A 16,600-nucleotide genomic window follows, 5' to 3' on the forward strand; every position below is an offset into this window, starting at 1 on the left:
TTGTGTGTGTGTGTGTGTGTGGTCTTGTATTTCTAAACCAAATGTCCTCACAAGGAGAGAAAGAGGAAGAAAATCCTCCACAGTGAGTTTTGCTGGGCTTCACTTCTTTTAGGAGCTATTTTAGGGTTAAGGTTAGGGTATGGGTGTAGTTAATGGAGGAGGATTGCAGTACAAATTGTGTGTGTGTGTGTGTTGGCTTGCATTACAAAGAAAATATAGTAGAATCAATATATTAAAAAAGACAATTGCCAAGTTAAAGTACAAATTTATTATAAAAATACAGTAAAAAATACAAAAGCCAAACAGTACAAACATTTAAAATGCTTCTTGCTACGAAATACATTATCTAATTATTGGATATTACCCTGATTGTTCAAATTTAATTTCTACATTGTCACAATAAGACACTGTGGGTACCAGCATGTGTGTGTCTGAGTATTGAGTACAGTATCACTTCTTGCCAGTATGTTAGCTTCTGAAATAACCGTCACAGGCAGTGAGGGACAGTATTGAGGATTTCTGATGACAGAATTAAATAGTAAGCCATGCTTTTGTCTTATGCGGTATAGAGAGAGTGTGTGTGTGTGTGTGTGTGTTGTACTTCCATTTTGGTGGAGACCAAATGTCCTCACAAGGACAGGACAGAAAAGTGAGGAAATGTAGTCCTTCAGTGTGTGTGTGTAAGACAGTCTGTTCGGCCACTACCTGCTGTAGGGCTGTTCCTCAGGTGTGAGGCCGGACGTGGCAGAGTGTGTGAGTGTGACCGCGGGGTCTGACGGCGTCGTGTCGTAGCCCAGTTTCTTCATGTCCTTGGTCACGATGTTGAAGGAGAGCGTGACGAAGCCTTGGGAGCGAACCCGCGTCACTACACAAAGACAGGAAAATAATATCAGTTTCTTAACCAGAATGCTGTGGAACAAGCTCAGGTTACAGCCCACACATCATTCTTTTACTTATATCCTTTATTTATCCAGGGAAGGCTGACTGAGAACGCATGCTCTTTTTCAGCAAAAACATTGAAGTAAAATATAATGTAATAACTGTCAGATAAGGGTAATAACTATCAAGAGGTAATAAAATGTCAAATATGTAATGAAAATCTGTTAATGTAATAAATTGCCAGATAATGTAATAACATCTTTTTCCCCCTGATAACTTAATACATCATTACAACAGTCTGAAAATGTTATTACATCATCTCATGTCTCACTCACTGTCCCTGGCCAGATCTTACAGCCATTTTGGACCAGAATGGGGTTTTTTTTTGTATCAAGCTGGTCCCAAATCAGCCCCAAAAGTGGTTTACATACTTAAAAAGGTGACTAAACCTTGTAATACAGTAGTACATATTTGGCTCAGGCATGCCTTTAGGTTTTGTTACATGTCAAGAAAAGACAACTGATGTCAAGTAAAAATATTCAATTTACCTTAGAATTAGAATGAATAAGCATAAATAGATAATAAGCACCACACACACTTCCTTTGACATATTCAAGGCATTTGGTGAAGTGTGTTTCTGCATTCAAAGAGTGAGAACCACTGCATTAAACAGACGAATTACAGCCAGTGTTGGCATGATAATGAAATATATATACACACAAACACAACAGACCTTCTCTCCCCTCGCCCTGGGCCACAACTTTAGGGTCTGTGTACTCCGGCCGCCGTCCCAGCAGCCAGCTGCACGAGAGAGGAAAGACATGTAGATATTAAAACTATATAAAACTGTCCAGAACATGCAGAAACAGAGAGGGACTGGCATTTAACCTCCAAGTGAACTTTAGTATTCTCATCCCAACGAAAGACTGTATACTCAATAGCACACACACACATACACACACACAGAGAACTCACAGCACATAAACAACACCAGCTATTAAAGACGGCTCACACATCTCACCTGGTGAATTTCTGAAGTCTCGATGTGGATTCGGGAACAAACATGGGGATGGTTCTTGTATGTCTGAGGAAAAAAAAAAAAGAGATTCATATATTAACAGAAAGAGGAGAAATGTAGTGGAGGAGGTCCCGTCTGGGCGTGAGAGAGGGAGATGTGGAGGAAAAGGAGGAGGCGGTTGAAGACATAATGACTGTCTCAATATGAAGGGGGCGGGGGAGGAAAAGCGGCCCTGAATAGCTCAATGCATGGCACTAACAATACTGGGATTAGGGGTTTGATTTCCACTGGGGAGACACATGCTTAAAATGTAGTATATGCTTACTGTGCTGTGAGAGCGCTTTGAATACAAGCATCCTACAAATGGCATATACTTTTAGAATATATAAAAAAAATAAGAGGTGAGGAGAGATTGATGGTCAATATAAAGGATGAGGGGAAAAGAGAAGAAACGAGGAAGAAATGCAAATTAAATGGTGACATTAATAAGAATTTAAATCACATAGTTGAAATGAATGCTTTTTACATGGAGTCACACCAGCTTATATGCTCCCAAATTACACCGCCTAACCAAATTTAAAAGAAATGGAAAAAAAATAAATCACAACCCTACCTTACTATGTTTCAGCCTAGCTCTTGTGAGGGAAAACAAGCATATATACATGTTCTGGGGTACTCTAGCAGGGTAGATGCCTGTCTCCAAACCAAAAAATTGCCTTCCAAACCACTTTTAGATTGTCAGGGAACCAGAGTCCAACTTTTATTTTCATTTTTTTTTTGTCCAGTCATGACCTTAACCATGTCTAACTCTACATATTTGGCTGCCTCTGCTGCCGAGAGACTGCGAAATTATAAAAAACACAACCTATATACACTGACAACGGGCATTTAGATAGACTAGTGTGTATTTAGCCTGCGAAAAGAATGTGAAACAATGAGAGACAGAGAGACAGAAGATGAGATAAAAGCCTACGTGTCGCTACAGTTTTGAAGGGGTGGGTGAGGAAGGAGGGATGAAGAGGCGGAAGAGTAGATGGAATACTGACTGTCCAGGAGTTAAGGGGATGTGTGTGGCTCCGTAGCCCCTGACCACGTCGTTGCCAAACGTGTCGGGACCGTACACACTCACCACGATCTGAGGCCCTGGAACATGTAGAGGAAACACCTGTAAGTATTCTTTTCTAAGCATTAGTCAGTATTGTTTGTTTGTGTGTGTGTGTATTACTCACATCCTGAGGGGTTGGTGCTCTTGAAGGTGATTTCCAGTGGGAAGTTCCATATTAATCTGTGAGAAGACTGTCTGCCTTTAGAGGTGATCTGAGAGATGCCTTCCTCCAACCCCTAGAGAGAGGGGGAGAGAGAGAGAGAGAGGGAGGCTGGTTGGATGGTGACCAGATGTCATTTTAATTATGATGATTCTATGCATGTGAAAATGTTTCCAGTGCTCTATATTGGATGGATACTATTACATGTGTGTTTTGTAACTGTTTGGTTATAAATAATACTATTGTAGTATAGTAAGGAACCATCTTTGCCAACCTGTTGAGTAAGACAACTGACTTTATGATAAAAGCTGTTACATTTTCCCTTACGAAAAAGAACCATAATGCCGCTGAGAAAAAAAATAGATGCTGATAAACAAATGCAAATGTAAGTAGGGCGAGGGCACTATAAACCCGCTATTGTGAAACACAGATACACTAAAAGCATGTTTATACCAATATTAAAGTGATTTTTCGGCAGCGTATTACTTTTTATCAACTACTCACCGACGTGGGAGCCCAGTCGTGGCCGTAGACAAAGCAATATTTACAGTACAGGTCGTCATACTCTGGAAACTGAAACACAACACCGTGCAACACGACATTCAACGTGTTAGTTATCTGAATATAAGGCACACAAACTCAGAGTTCACACAGAAAACACGCCAGAGGACGCTACCCGTTGCTAACGCTAGCTAGCATCACAGCTAGCGGGCTACCTAAAACTAGCCGCTAGCTACATCAGATGCAACACTCACGTTCGCTCCCTCAATTTGTCCATTGACCATGAGAAGAAACACAGACGGGTTGTTTGTAGCCATCACTGCTTCATGTAGTAAAGCGGGAATTAGAGGCGTCTGCTACGCGAGTAAGTCAATCCTATTTAAAATGTTCTGCTGCCAATAAATCTAGCATTAAGAGGTGGCTAACTAAACCCTGCCCGTTGCTAGGGCGACGCTTGCTCTTCCCTACGGCTCGTTGCAGAGTCCAAACAGAACGTAAAAACTAAAGCGAACTGAACTCTTTTATGAATCCACAAGATGGCGACAGGTGACTATAGAGGAGGTTCAGGTGTACCTTGATGATAACGGCTGCCTTCAAGTGGTCCTCTTGAGGAGAACATGCACAGCAGGCATTAAACTGCTGTTTTAATGAACTTGTCAGGCAAAGTACACACTGTGTGCCAACTTAAAGTTAAACAATAGTAAAAATAGAAACATAGCCTACAACAGTAGGCTACTTTAGCTATTATTGCCTTAGAAGGTCAAACATTTTACCAGTGAAATTGCATCACTTCTACCATCAGTTGTTGACATTACTTATCGTGCTCTCCACCCTTTAAATGTCACATCTGGGCAACTCTAACATTAGTCATCAAAAGCTCTGCCTTTCCCAGGAAATCTCATCACTTCCTCAGGGCTGTTGTATGCTCTGTTTGTAATTAAGATATTTACAACAGCACTTGAAGGCAGCATTACACTCAAACTACAAATCTCATTGCCAAGAAAACTGTGACTAGCAGTCAATTAGCAGTCATATATCGTTCAGTTAAGTTTTCCTTTAAGTACATAACATTTAGCTATTTCCCAGCAGATTATTGTGTTTCATTTGTGTGTAGCCGTTGCCTAGGGGCCACTTAACATGACATGTTGCAACAAACAGTAATTACAGTAGCCTATGTGTGAAGCAGGCTACCCTACAACACCACATTGCTGCGAGGGGGAGCGTAATAACAAAGGACTTTGATTCATAATGGCCTAGACTTTAATTATTAGGCTGCTTAGCCAGTCGCCGCTGATCATTAGCTGCCTTTGTTCAGATCATTATGTTCTAGTTTTAGCGATGGAAAGTGGCTCGGTTTGTTCGTGGGCTAGTTCTACTGTCCCACACACAAAAGGCAAACCATCATCTCTCTCTCTCTCTCTGATAGGTTGCTGCGTCCCGCCGTCAGACAGGACGGGGCCCCTGGAGTCTCTGACCTTTACCACCAATCCAAACGCCAACTCTTTTCCCATCCTCCATCCTTTTCCTCTCTGCATCTCTCTCTCTCTCTCTCTCTCTCTCTCTTTCCCTGTGCCCAAGCCTGTTTACAAACGTGTCTTCCTGTCTATCTGTTAGTCTGGATCTCTGTCACTGATCTGTCTCCCCCCCCTCTCCTCTCTTTATCTCTGTAATGAAGTCAGAGAAGCAATAAGTTGTCATTAGTAAGCAGGCCACAGAGCGGCAGACAGACAGCCGTCCCCGGAGTCTCGGGGACATGAAAGTAAATACAGATCAGCCAATAGAGGAGGAGATGAAAGAAGGAAGATGAGTGTGGAAGGTTTAAATGGCACATGGTGACTGCTAGAGTAATGGTTTTCTTAACTGTCTGTATGTGTCATGATAATATCTGCCAGCTTTTGGTTATTCCTTCTAAAGCGTTTCACCATTCATCCTCCCTTTCCTCCTGTCATCTATCATTCCACTCTCCTTCCCCCCCCCCCTTCTCCTCTGCCAATCTCTCCATCTCTCCCGTTTCTCCTCTCATCGCTCATCCTTAGTCGCGTCCTTATCCCCCGTTCTCTCGTTCCCAATGTTTCCCTCTCCCTCATATCCCTCCATCTCGATCTCCCTATCCCTCCTCTCATCTGTCCATCCCTCCCACCGCTTCCCCGTCCCCCTTTTTCTCTCCTTTTCCCAACATCTCCCTTTCCTTCCCTCTCCGTCTGCCATCTCCCTGTTATCGCCTTCGCCTGCCATCTCTCTATCCCTCCCTCTCCTCCTCCTCATCTCCCTATCCCCCTTCTCCTCATCCTCCATTGCCTATATCCGCCTTTTTCTTCCTTCTCCTCCATCTCCCTATCCCTCTTTCTCCTCCATCTCCCAAACCCTCTTTCTCCTCCTCTTCCATCTCTGTATCCCTCTTTCTCCTCCTCCATCTCCATATCCGTCCTTCTCCTCCTCCATCTCCCTAACCCTCTTTCTCCTCCTCTATCTGCGTATCCCTCTTTTTCCTCCTCCTCCATCTCTGTGTCCCTCTTTCTCCTCCTCCTCCATCTCCCATCTCTCTTTCTCGTCCTCCTCCATCTCCCTAACCCTCTTTCTCCTCCTCCTCCATCTCCCATCTCTTTCTCCTCCTCCTCCATTTCCCTAACCCATTTTCTCCTCCTCCTCCATCTCCCTATTCCCATTTCTCCTCCTCCATCTCTGTATCCCTCCTTCTCCTCCTCCATCTCCCTATCCCCATTTCTCCTCCTCCTCCTCCATCTCCCTATCCGCCTTTCTCCTCCTCCTCCTCCTCCATCTCCCTATTCCCATTTCTCCTCCTCCATCTCTGTATCCCTCCTTCTCCTCCTCCATGTCCCTATCCCTCTTTCTCCTCCTCTTCCATCTCCCTATCCGCCTTTCCCTCCTCCTCCATCTCCCTATCCCCCTTTCCCCTCCTTCTCCATCTCCCTATCCCCCTTTCTCCTCCTCCTCCATCTCCCTATCCCCCTTTCTCCTCCTCCTCCATCTCCCAAACCCCCTTTTTTCCCCCTCCTCCATCTCTCTCTCTCTCTTCCTCTTTCTCCTTGCCAAATGGCTGATTTAGAGGCAGACAGCCCCCTGGCCCGCGGCCCGTTTAAAACACTGTGGCATGGCCAGAGAGAGAGAGAGACAGAGACAGACAGCCAGGCAGAGAGAGAGAGAGAGAGCGAGAGAGGGAGAGAGGGAGAGAGAGAGGTCTCGTCCCAATCCAAAGGGGTCATCAGGCCCATATGGGAGCTGCAGGATTTTCTCTGGTATTTTTAGCCGAAAAATCTGCGAAAACTGTGAAAACTGCAGTGACGCTCTCCAGTTTCAGGAGTCAGTTTTAGGAGCCCAGCCTTCCCCTCGTTTTTTTTTTTTTTTACGCCGTAGTGCCCTTCACAGGTCTCTGTTGGCTGAGGGGAGAGAGAGAGAGAGAGAGAGAGAGAGAGAGAGAGAGGGAGAGAGAGAGCTGTACACATCACTCTCCAATTCCACACAAACAAAACAACTGTCGCAAGACATTAGGAATGACAAGCATAATTCAGTGACTTGTATTTATCTAATTTACAAATGGGTACACACACACACACACACACACACACACACACACATACACACACACACACACACACGCACGCTGGATGGAGGCTGATGATGCTGATGGAGGTTAATGTTTCAAACTGCCTGTGACTAATGGGCTGTGACCACTGGTTCAACTGCTCTGCTCCTGAGGAGACCCCGACACTTAACCTGCTCTGCCCCACACACACACACACACACACACACACACACACACACACACACACACACACACACACACACACATAGGGAGGGGAGAGGTAGAGGTGGGCAAGAATGGGTTTCAAATAGAGGGGAGAAGGTTGGAAGAGGGGGAGAAGAAGAAGGGGAATAAGGAGTAAAACAGGGGCAGGAGAGAGGAAGAAGAGGAAGAGAAAAGAGGGGATGGGGAGAGGAGGAGAGAGGGAGGGAGGGGAGGCAGTGATTTGAGAGGATTAGCAGAAATGTTTGCTGACTGTCTGGTTGTTATGGGTGACGCTCGGCTACTGATGCCGTCACGCCGGCCTTACACAGCATCTCTACTGCAACAACTGCTCTCTCTCTCTCTCTCTCTCCCTCTCTCTCCCTCTCTCCCTTTCACCTCCTTCCTCATCCCCTCTGTGGAGAAGTAGGGAAGGAGAACAGGCGAGTAGGGGGGAGAGAGAGAGAGGGAAACTGAGCAGGCAGGTGGAGAGATAAACAGACAGACAGCATAATATAATATGATATGAAAGACAACAGAATGTTTTTACCTCTTTGAGATGTGATTTCCTCTCGGCGGAGTAAACAGGGACAAACAGCAGAACGCCTTGTCAGCCGCGATGAGATCAAATCTGCCGCTCGGGAAGATTGAAATTTGGGCTTTTGTTCTCCTGCGTGCGGCCTTGACAGATTCCTTTGGTGTTCGATCCGGCATCGCAGAACGCCGTGGCACGAAACAAAAACCACAATGTAGACAAAATGAATCCCTAACACTGACCTAGAAGGGCTTAGATTCTGACAATGTAGTGAAGAAGGTGCGTTAAAGGATAGTTCAGGATATGAAAGGTGCTACATGAAGCAGTTGAGCGTCAACAAGTCATTCATTCATTCATTTTCCATACCCACTCATCCCTATTCAGGGTCACAGGGGGGTTGAAGCCTATCCCAGCATGCACTGAGGTTAGGCTGTACAGTTTTTAAACAGCATTATTATTAATTGTATTATTAATAGTATTATTAGCATAATACAAGTAGCATTACTGCACTTTACAGATCATTTGACATGCATTATCATGTATTTAGTGTTTTTAGTGTTTATTGATCATGTATATTGTTTTGTTTTTTTGCCCTGTGACAGCAGGGACTCCATGGTGGGTATTGTCAGTCGCTGTTCACCATTTTATGGGTCACCAATTTTGAAGTCATCATCAGACAGATTCTCACATATTGATGTTGTTGATGGCTGAGACCGACAGGTTAGTATCCTTTAGTATGTGTCAGATATCCTATGGCGTCCAAAAGGACTTATCCTTCGGGAAATGAAAAAAGAAAACGGAAGAAAGCCGAGGAAGAAAGAGCTAAGAGGTAAGACATGCATTTAGCTTATAACCTGTTTTTATGGAGAGCGTATTTCTGCCAGTCAGCGATCGGTGTCAAGTGGCCCTCGATGCAAGCTGGAAGTTGGGATGGGGCTACATGGTGGGCGGGGCTAGAAGTGTAGCTCCACCCCCTTGTTGTGTTTTCAAGACTAGACTTCACACTGCCTCTGGTACAATCTTACCATTCCAAATAATCAAATAAGTCTTTATTTAAATGAGAACCAGATTCCTCACCACACTATTTCTATATGGTCAATATGTTGATTCCATTTGAATTCAACTTCGCAGGGCTATTGTTTTGTGTTTAGAGGGTTTTCGTGTCAATTGGAGGCTCATGACTAAGAATCCCAAAGTATTTTTAATACAAATGGCCCAAAAAACAAAACCACCACCACCACATTCATTTTGAGACATTAGTATAATGGAGTGGAGTCCAATGGAGGGCCGTTCTCTCTACTCACTCCACCGACCTGCTGCCCCGCATTAAGAAGCCCATCTGATTTATTACAGCGGGAAGTGGGAGTCCTTTAGTCCTTTCCACAAAGCTCTTTCCTCTCTGTTGAGATATCGGAGGCTGGAGTTGCTTGCTTGATTGTTGGCGCATACAGATGGCTCTGAAAACTGTTGCTCTGAGAAATTATATTTTTTTCACGGCCGCGTTGAGAAATGGAAACTGTTTGGCAGGCGTTGGATGTCATTTTTCAGAGAAGTGGTTCTCCATCCTAATAAATTGCACTCACAATGTAAACAAAACTTCTGCATCCAATGACTTTAACTTAAGTAAAATAAACTATATTCCTACCTAACTACCCAACCAGACAGACTGAACTCCCTTTAAAGGAGATCAGTCCAGTAATCCTAATTCAGCCTTTCTCACAGGCTTTATGAACACAAGTAGCTGTGTAATGATACCTGCAACAGTCCACGCAGTCTGCCTGTCTAACAAAAACCCCCAAAACTGTCTGTTGCAGCACTTCACATTCAGTTTAATGAGCATTTTCCTCTGTCTCTCTCTCTCTCTCTCTCTCTGTCTCTCTGTCTCTCTCTCTCTTCTAGATTGTCTGCAGAAGTTTCTTGTCTAACTCTCTTCTAGTCTGCCTAACCTGGACTGCTTTCTATTATGGTTCCAATTCCACAGCCTGATGTGTGTGTGTGTGTGTGTCCTTCTGTGTGTGTGTGTGTGTGTGTGGTCGGTCTGTCTGTCTTTGGCCCACTTTGAATCGCCTCTTCCCTCTGGGAGAGTCACCGAAACTCCACGTCTTATTTTTACACTCTTCCCCTCCTCTCCTCTCCTCTCCTCTCCTCTCCCCCCATCTCCCCTCACCCTTTTTCTCTGCCCCCCCCCCCCCTCCTCTCCTGCTCCCTTAATGTCTGTCTGTCTCAATCTCCGACTCCTCTTGGAGTCCCGTGGGCCCGCATGTCCAGAATCAGAGCGGCCTGCTTAGGTCGGCGGCTGCGTTTCAACTGTCGCGCTCCATCTGGTTTTCGGGTAACGTTTTTTTTTTTTTTAGCCTTCGAGGAGGAGAGTCAGTTCATTTAGCATGTTTTTTTGCTGCTGAAAACTTAATTTTGGCTATTTTTCTGCCACTTCACATCCAAAGTGACTTATTTTCTGTCTCTATAGGACATTTTGACAGGATTCTATGGTAATCGGCGCATACATTTGGATCAAACCTGTCGCTTGTCGGTTCTCTCTAACCGCTAGGCCGCCCTGCCACCCCACAAAATAAAATCAATCCGCAGTTATGTGACAGTAAAAAAAAAATCAGTTATTAAGCCCGAGTTACAACAGGGCCGGCGAGCAAAGGGACCAGAGCTTCCAGAAAGCCTCGGCTGCCTCCCAGTTTCTGACAGCCCGCTTCTGCCCGCTGGCTACCAAGCAGCTCCGTAACCTCTGCTGTCCTTCACTGAGGAGGAGGAGAAGAAGACGAGGAGGGGAGGGGGGAGGTAAGAAAAAAAGAGGAGAAGACAGGAATGTATTCAGGTGAGGGAGAACGAGTCAGAAAAGGAGGAGAGGAGGGTGCATGTGTTAACTTATGAGGTAGAGGTGTAGTGTGTGCAGGAAATGAGAAAGGCTCACGTTTAATAAGAGATTTCTTTTTAACTGGCTTTAAAGAGAGAGGGATGGGGGCGTTTGGTGAGAGAAGAGAGGGGAAAAGTTGAGGAAAAGTCATAGAAGGAGGAATAGGGAGAGGAGAGAGAGAGAGGAGGAGGTCAGGGAGGAGGGTGTTTAGATATTCATCAGTGGAGCGGGTCTGTCTGAGGTCGGCCTCGCCCGCTGGGTAATAAGTCACGATGCTGTTGGCTCTGGTTGAGAACTTATTTCCCCACCGGACTGAATTTGTGTGATGGAAATAAAAAAAAATGTCCCTGGTTCTTATTTCTAGTGCTAGTACTTCTCATACTCGGTCATTCTAGGGGTCATTTTACAGGAATATTTGCTACATCTGCTGTCAAGGTGCTGTGGCTTTGATCTTTCTGCCCTTTACTACCCACTGCCTTCAATGTGGATGATCTAGGAATTAAAGTCTAAATTGCTCTGGATGAGAATGTCGGCTAAATGCCTGCAAAGTAAAGTTTCAAAATGTAATCCATTACAGATTACTCATTCATTTCTTCAAAGACAGCAGTGAAATCTCAGCGTTAGAGTTACTTTTGGGTCACATCGCCAACAAAATGCATGTAAAATATATGTAAAATTGTGTTTATATTCTCACAATTTAACTGACTTTTCCTTTCGAACACGTTTTTGAGAAATCCAATAAGTCAGCACTGTTTATTCAACGTTATCTGTAATGTGATAACTGTGTTTTACAGTAGCAGTAATACATTACAGTTGCCATTTTTGTGATTACATTACTGTAATTCCATCAGGTGTAATCCTTTACTCGCCAATCCAAAACACACTCAGGTGGGCCCATTCATCCAAAGTACCTTACAGTACCATGAGTCCATATAGTGTTTCAGCTTTGGTGGCCCCAGTGGGAGTCACACCACTCAACCTGACAGTGTCACAGCTGTGTTCTAACCAGTGAGTCACACTTTGGATACAACACTTTGGGTGTGTGGTGTTTGGTTTGTGGTCACTGCTGTTCCCACAGAGCGTCTCCTCCAGTGTTACTTACACCACATTCTGCTGGGGACATGGTGCAGGTTCCGTCTTCTACTGACTGAGTATGTTGCACATGCACAATGATAATCAGATTTGAACCGGATTAGGGTAATATTCCAACCATAACCGGTCGCTCAGCTCTGTAGGAAATGAATGGCCTTCTGGTGACTTGCTGATCTCACAGTGTGAACTTCTTTAAATGTGTGCATGTGTCAAATAGGTCACGGAGGAAGCTGACCCACATGCAGCAGCAATGTGTTTTCTAACAGAAATGACGACATGGTGACACTCACATGTTGAGCACATGGCGGCATGTCCTGCATAATAATCATTAATAAAGTATGGCTATCACCGTTATTAAAGTAGGCCTATTGTGTGCTCATAGGCACACCCACTGCATCTTTCATATGTTAAAAAAAGTAAATAGACCAGAACAATTCTATGATGTAGAAATGCAATCAAAGAAAGAGTCATCCAGCCTCCTAGCCTCTTCTTTCATTTCTTCTACTCTCATCCCTTTATTTCCCATCAGGGGGAGGGCAGGAAGGCCTGAGATGTGCTGTGATCTACTTCCACCTACTAATCTCCCACATCTGGTCCAACACCTGGCATTTCTGAGACTGAATTCACTGATTGAGCCGAAGGTACAGGTGGTGGAGTGCAGAATAATGGAAACATCACGTGAAAAAGGACGTGAACATTGAAGTAAATAAATCACAATTATAAAGGCAGCTACCGAATAACTGTCCGAGTGCATCGGACACAAAAACATGAAAGTCTTGAAAATCACGACAACATATACCAAGTAGTCACGAGTTAAAGCTCACGGGTTTACATTTGGAGAATGCCAAACGGCAGCTATTACACATTAAACTGCTGGTGGATCGTTAATAGTTTGGGCGGCCATGTTGTGGGAGTCGTCAGATCCGATCATTGCTCTGCACGGTCGCATTAACGGCCGAGGAATATGAGGCCATTTTATGGGACCAGGAGCACCCTGTGGTGCAAACACTGTTCCCTTGTGATGCCCCCGTATTCCAAGATGATAATGCCCCCCACGCACACCGCTAAACAAATTCAGCAATGGTTTCATGAACACCAGGGTGAAGTCAAATGAGATCCACGCCCGCCCCAATCACCAGATCTAAACATTGTTGAGTCTTTATGGGAAATTCTGGAGCCTAGAGTGCTTTTATTTTGTTATTTTCCCACCTGTTCCATATACCCACTGAGGCTTTGGTTAAAGGAAACGTTTGCAGGATTTTCAACCCTTTTTTAACCAGTAAAGTTGTCTAAGTGTGTTCTTTTTCATCTCATTCTCCAGCCTTCTTTCTATATATGTATTATTGTCAATTGCGTTGACAACTATTGGCACTACACTCTGCTGCTCCTGTGAGCTTCTTTTTTCTCAAAATATTTCATTATTTTCCCTTCACTTCTGATGCATAATTTGCCTCAGAAGCGGTGGGGAACCATTCTACCAGAAGAGCGTTTTTAGGGAATCAAAGCTGCAAACTCCTTCATGGCACCAAATGAAAGGAGAAAGGAGATCGCGGGGGCAATTTGTCACTCTGACAGTTGTATTTTTGCTAATATTATAATGTGTCATCCCATATCATTAAACATGGAACATTTAGCCATTTACCTGACATTCATGTCCGGGGCGATTACAGTGATTTAGCAGGTGGGGCTTCAGTGTCTCGCTGGAGGACCTTCAGTAATTGGCTGATGGATTTACATTGACTGTAGGGATTGAAAATGTGACCTTTTGGTTAATGAGGGGAAACCAACCTCAACCTCTAGGCCATCCACAGCACTGTAATCATGAGAATATCCAACATGTGACGTGTAGTATCTTTAACACATCACAACATATGGGCCTGATAGGCTATTACTTTGATATAGTGATATTTAGAGATGGGGCATCAGTCATCAAGAACAAGGGGCATGTTTTCTAACTTGACAGAAGTCACGGGCCAACACAAAAGCCCGTAGGCTATTAAGTCATAACTAATAGATTGTGTGTCCAATCTTCACAACTTGTCAGTTTGTCTGTGTGTCTTTCTACCTTCTGTAATGTGTTGTCTATTTGTCTAGCTTTTCAAATTGTGCTTGGACCCCGCAATTGCCGTTTGCGGCTATATGGTTTTACTTGCCTGATGTAAGTGTCTTTGAGTGTCCATAGCCAATGTTGTTGTCTTAGATATACAAAGATACAACTTGTGGTTAATTAATCAGTTAAAGCTAAAAGTTGTTACATGCCTAATGAGCAAAAAACAATTTGACAAAGAATTTGAATGGAGTCACATGACTTCTGACATTAGAAGTAGGAGCTTAAGAGGAGCCCTCGAAGGCTGCATTTGAGATGTCTTGCACGATAATGCCTTTTGATTCTTGCAGGTCCCTCTGGAAACAAATGACTCAGGAGATCAGAATTGAATATAAACACATTTTAAAGTTGTAATTTGTATTAAATTAAAGTTGCCTGATGCATTAAGTGACAATTTCCCCAGTGCCTGATACATTCCAACATGCCAAGCCTCCCACCAACATTGACGTCTGAACATAATTTCCCAGCAATAAACTCACAAATTTACAGTTCAACACAGTGTAAGTGATAGTCATCTAAATTCCTCACTGAAACAAAGGCAGAGTGAGTATGGGGCAGAATCCATCCTACAAATGAAATCCCAACAGCTGACCAATTATAGATTATCAAGACACAAAGAAATAGGTTTAAAGAAAACAGCGTGTGTAAAAAGGTAAGTGTATGGACCATCTGCCCAAATGTGTGAATACAAACGTGCACTGATGTAGAGATGTATGGTGAGAAGTTGACAGACAAATTTTGCATAAATAGATGTAGAAGAAATTAAACCAGAAAGAAATCACCAATCCCATGCCTTGTCCATAGCTTCAAAATGTTGCTTGTGTATCTTGGCCCTAAAGGGTGTGAACAAGGCAATGTGTCGGTCAACAGCAATTGAAGCGAGACTTGCAGCATAATATACCATAGCATTAGAAGCTGCCATGTAGACAATGGGAGAGTGTTTAGCCATGTACTGGGGGTATGTTACCCTGCAGTGTTGACCAAAATGTTACACGGTGTGCATATCACAGTGATAAAGGTGCTGATTCCCCTGGCAGTTTTTTGGGCAATGTAGGCAACACTCCCAATACCAACTAACCAAGTGAAAACACAGGAGTAACATCTATTCAAGTGTTGCCTTGCACACCAAGGCTGTTCAGGACAAGCTCTCCTCCTCTCTGACGTCCATGGACTGTCAGGCTGCCTTCTCCCGCTCCATCCGGGATGAGAGGGTCCTTTCTATCCGGGAGAAGGTGAGAGAGAAGTTCACACCAGACCTCCTGGTGGAGAAGCTGAACCGCTTTGAGCCTGAGCTGCTGACCAGGATGGTTGACATCACAGTGGGGGAAATCTGTGTGATGTTCGAGCCACAGAAAGACATGGAAAAATTTGAATTGCTGAACACCATAGAGGTAAGAAGACCTGCGCACAAGTATGATAGAGTAGCAGCATAAGGTACTGTGGAGTAAAAAATAATTAACCGGCTTCTCTCCTTCAGGTGGACTCTGCTGTTGCTTCAGCTCCTCTGGTTCCTCTGAGCCTCCCTACCGAAGCTCCTGTGGTTCCTCAGAGCCTCCCTACAGAAGCTCCTCTGGTTCCTCTGAGCCTCCCTACCGAAGCTCCTCTGGTTCCTCTGAGCCTCCCTGAAGCTCCTCTGGTTCCTCCGAGCCTCCCTGAAGCTCCTCTGGTATCTCTGAGCCTCCCTACTGAAGCTCCTCTGGTTCCTCTGAGCCTCCCTACAGAAGCTCCTCTGGTTCCTCTGAGCCTCCCTACCGAAGCTCCTCTGGTTCCTCTGAGCCTCCCTGAAGCTCCTCTGGTTCCTCCGAGCCCTTCTGAAGCTCCTCTGGTTCCTCTGAGCCTCCCTACCGAAGCTCCTCTGGTTCCTCTGACCCTCCATACTGAAGCTCCTCTGGTTCCACTGAGCTTCCCTACCGAAGCTCCTCTGGTTCCTCTGAGCCTCCCTACCGAAGGTCCTCTGGTTCCTCTGAGCCTTCCTGAAGCTCCTCTGGTTAATCTGACCCTCCATACTGAAGCTCCTCTGGTTCCTCTGAGCCTCCTTACTGAAGCTCCTCTGGTTCCACTGAGCCTCCCTACCGAAGCTCCTCTGGTTCCTCCGAGCCTCCCTACCGAAGGTCCTCTGGTTCCTCTGAGCCTCCCTGCCGAAGGTCCTCTGGTTCCTCTGAGCCTCCCTGAAGCTCCTCTGGTTCCTCTGAGCCTCCCTACTGAAGCTCCTCTGGTTCCTCTGAGCCTCCCTACCGAAGCTCCTCTGGTTCCTCTGAACCTCTCTGAAGCTCCTCTGGTTCCTCAGAGCCTCCCTACCGAAGCTCCTCTGGTTCCTCTGAGCCTCCCTGAAGCTCCTCTGGTTCCTCCGAGCCTCCCTGAAGCTCCTCTGGTTCCTCTGAGCCACCCTACTGAAGCTCCTCTGGTTCCTCTGAGCCTCCCTGCCGAAGGTCCTCTGGTTCCTCTGACGCCGGGTTCAGACCGCAAGCGGAAGCGCCGCGAAGCGCCGCGAAGCGCCGCGAAGCGTCAATTCACGCGCGAGCAGGAGCCTGGCTGTTCACACCAGACGCGCATTTCTCCGCGCATTTCTCCGCGCCGGTCACCAAGCGATTC

The 16,600-nt window shown here is 45.2% G+C and overlaps 1 protein-coding gene across 1 annotated transcript; it reads right to left on the reverse strand.

The window, feature by feature from the left end:
- Positions 1-254: 254 nt before the first annotated feature.
- Positions 255-4,066, reverse strand: b9d1 (B9 protein domain 1). Its single transcript, XM_071535936.1, has 7 exons — positions 3,918-4,066; positions 3,667-3,735; positions 3,127-3,238; positions 2,944-3,040; positions 1,901-1,963; positions 1,613-1,680; positions 255-865 (listed from the first exon to the last, which is right to left on the reverse strand). The coding sequence occupies exons 1-7, from the start codon at positions 3,978-3,980 to the stop codon at positions 702-704; spliced, it is 636 nt and encodes a 211-aa protein (XP_071392037.1). The 5' UTR covers positions 3,981-4,066; the 3' UTR covers positions 255-701.
- Between the last annotated feature and the right edge of the window lie 12,534 nt (positions 4,067-16,600).

Source organism: Centroberyx affinis, unplaced genomic scaffold (genome assembly GCF_046629955.1).
Source record: "Centroberyx affinis isolate AG114_WGS23_722 - 3 ecotype Tasmania unplaced genomic scaffold, CSIRO-AGI_Caff_v1 ptg002792l_1, whole genome shotgun sequence".
Lineage (NCBI taxonomy): Eukaryota > Metazoa > Chordata > Actinopteri > Beryciformes > Berycidae > Centroberyx > Centroberyx affinis.

Excerpts from the sequence above, each read along its gene's own strand:
- b9d1 (XM_071535936.1), bottom strand. The coding sequence starts at position 3,980 with ATGGCTACAAACAACCCGTCTGTGTTTCTTCTCATGGTCAATGGACAA. Across the intron at positions 3,736-3,917 it reads GACAAATTGAGGGAGCGAAC|TTTCCAGAGTATGACGACCT; the intron begins GTGAGTGTTGCA and ends GTTGTGTTTCAG. Across the intron at positions 1,681-1,900 it reads AGACTTCAGAAATTCACCAG|CTGGCTGCTGGGACGGCGGC; the intron begins GTGAGATGTGTG and ends TCTCTCGTGCAG.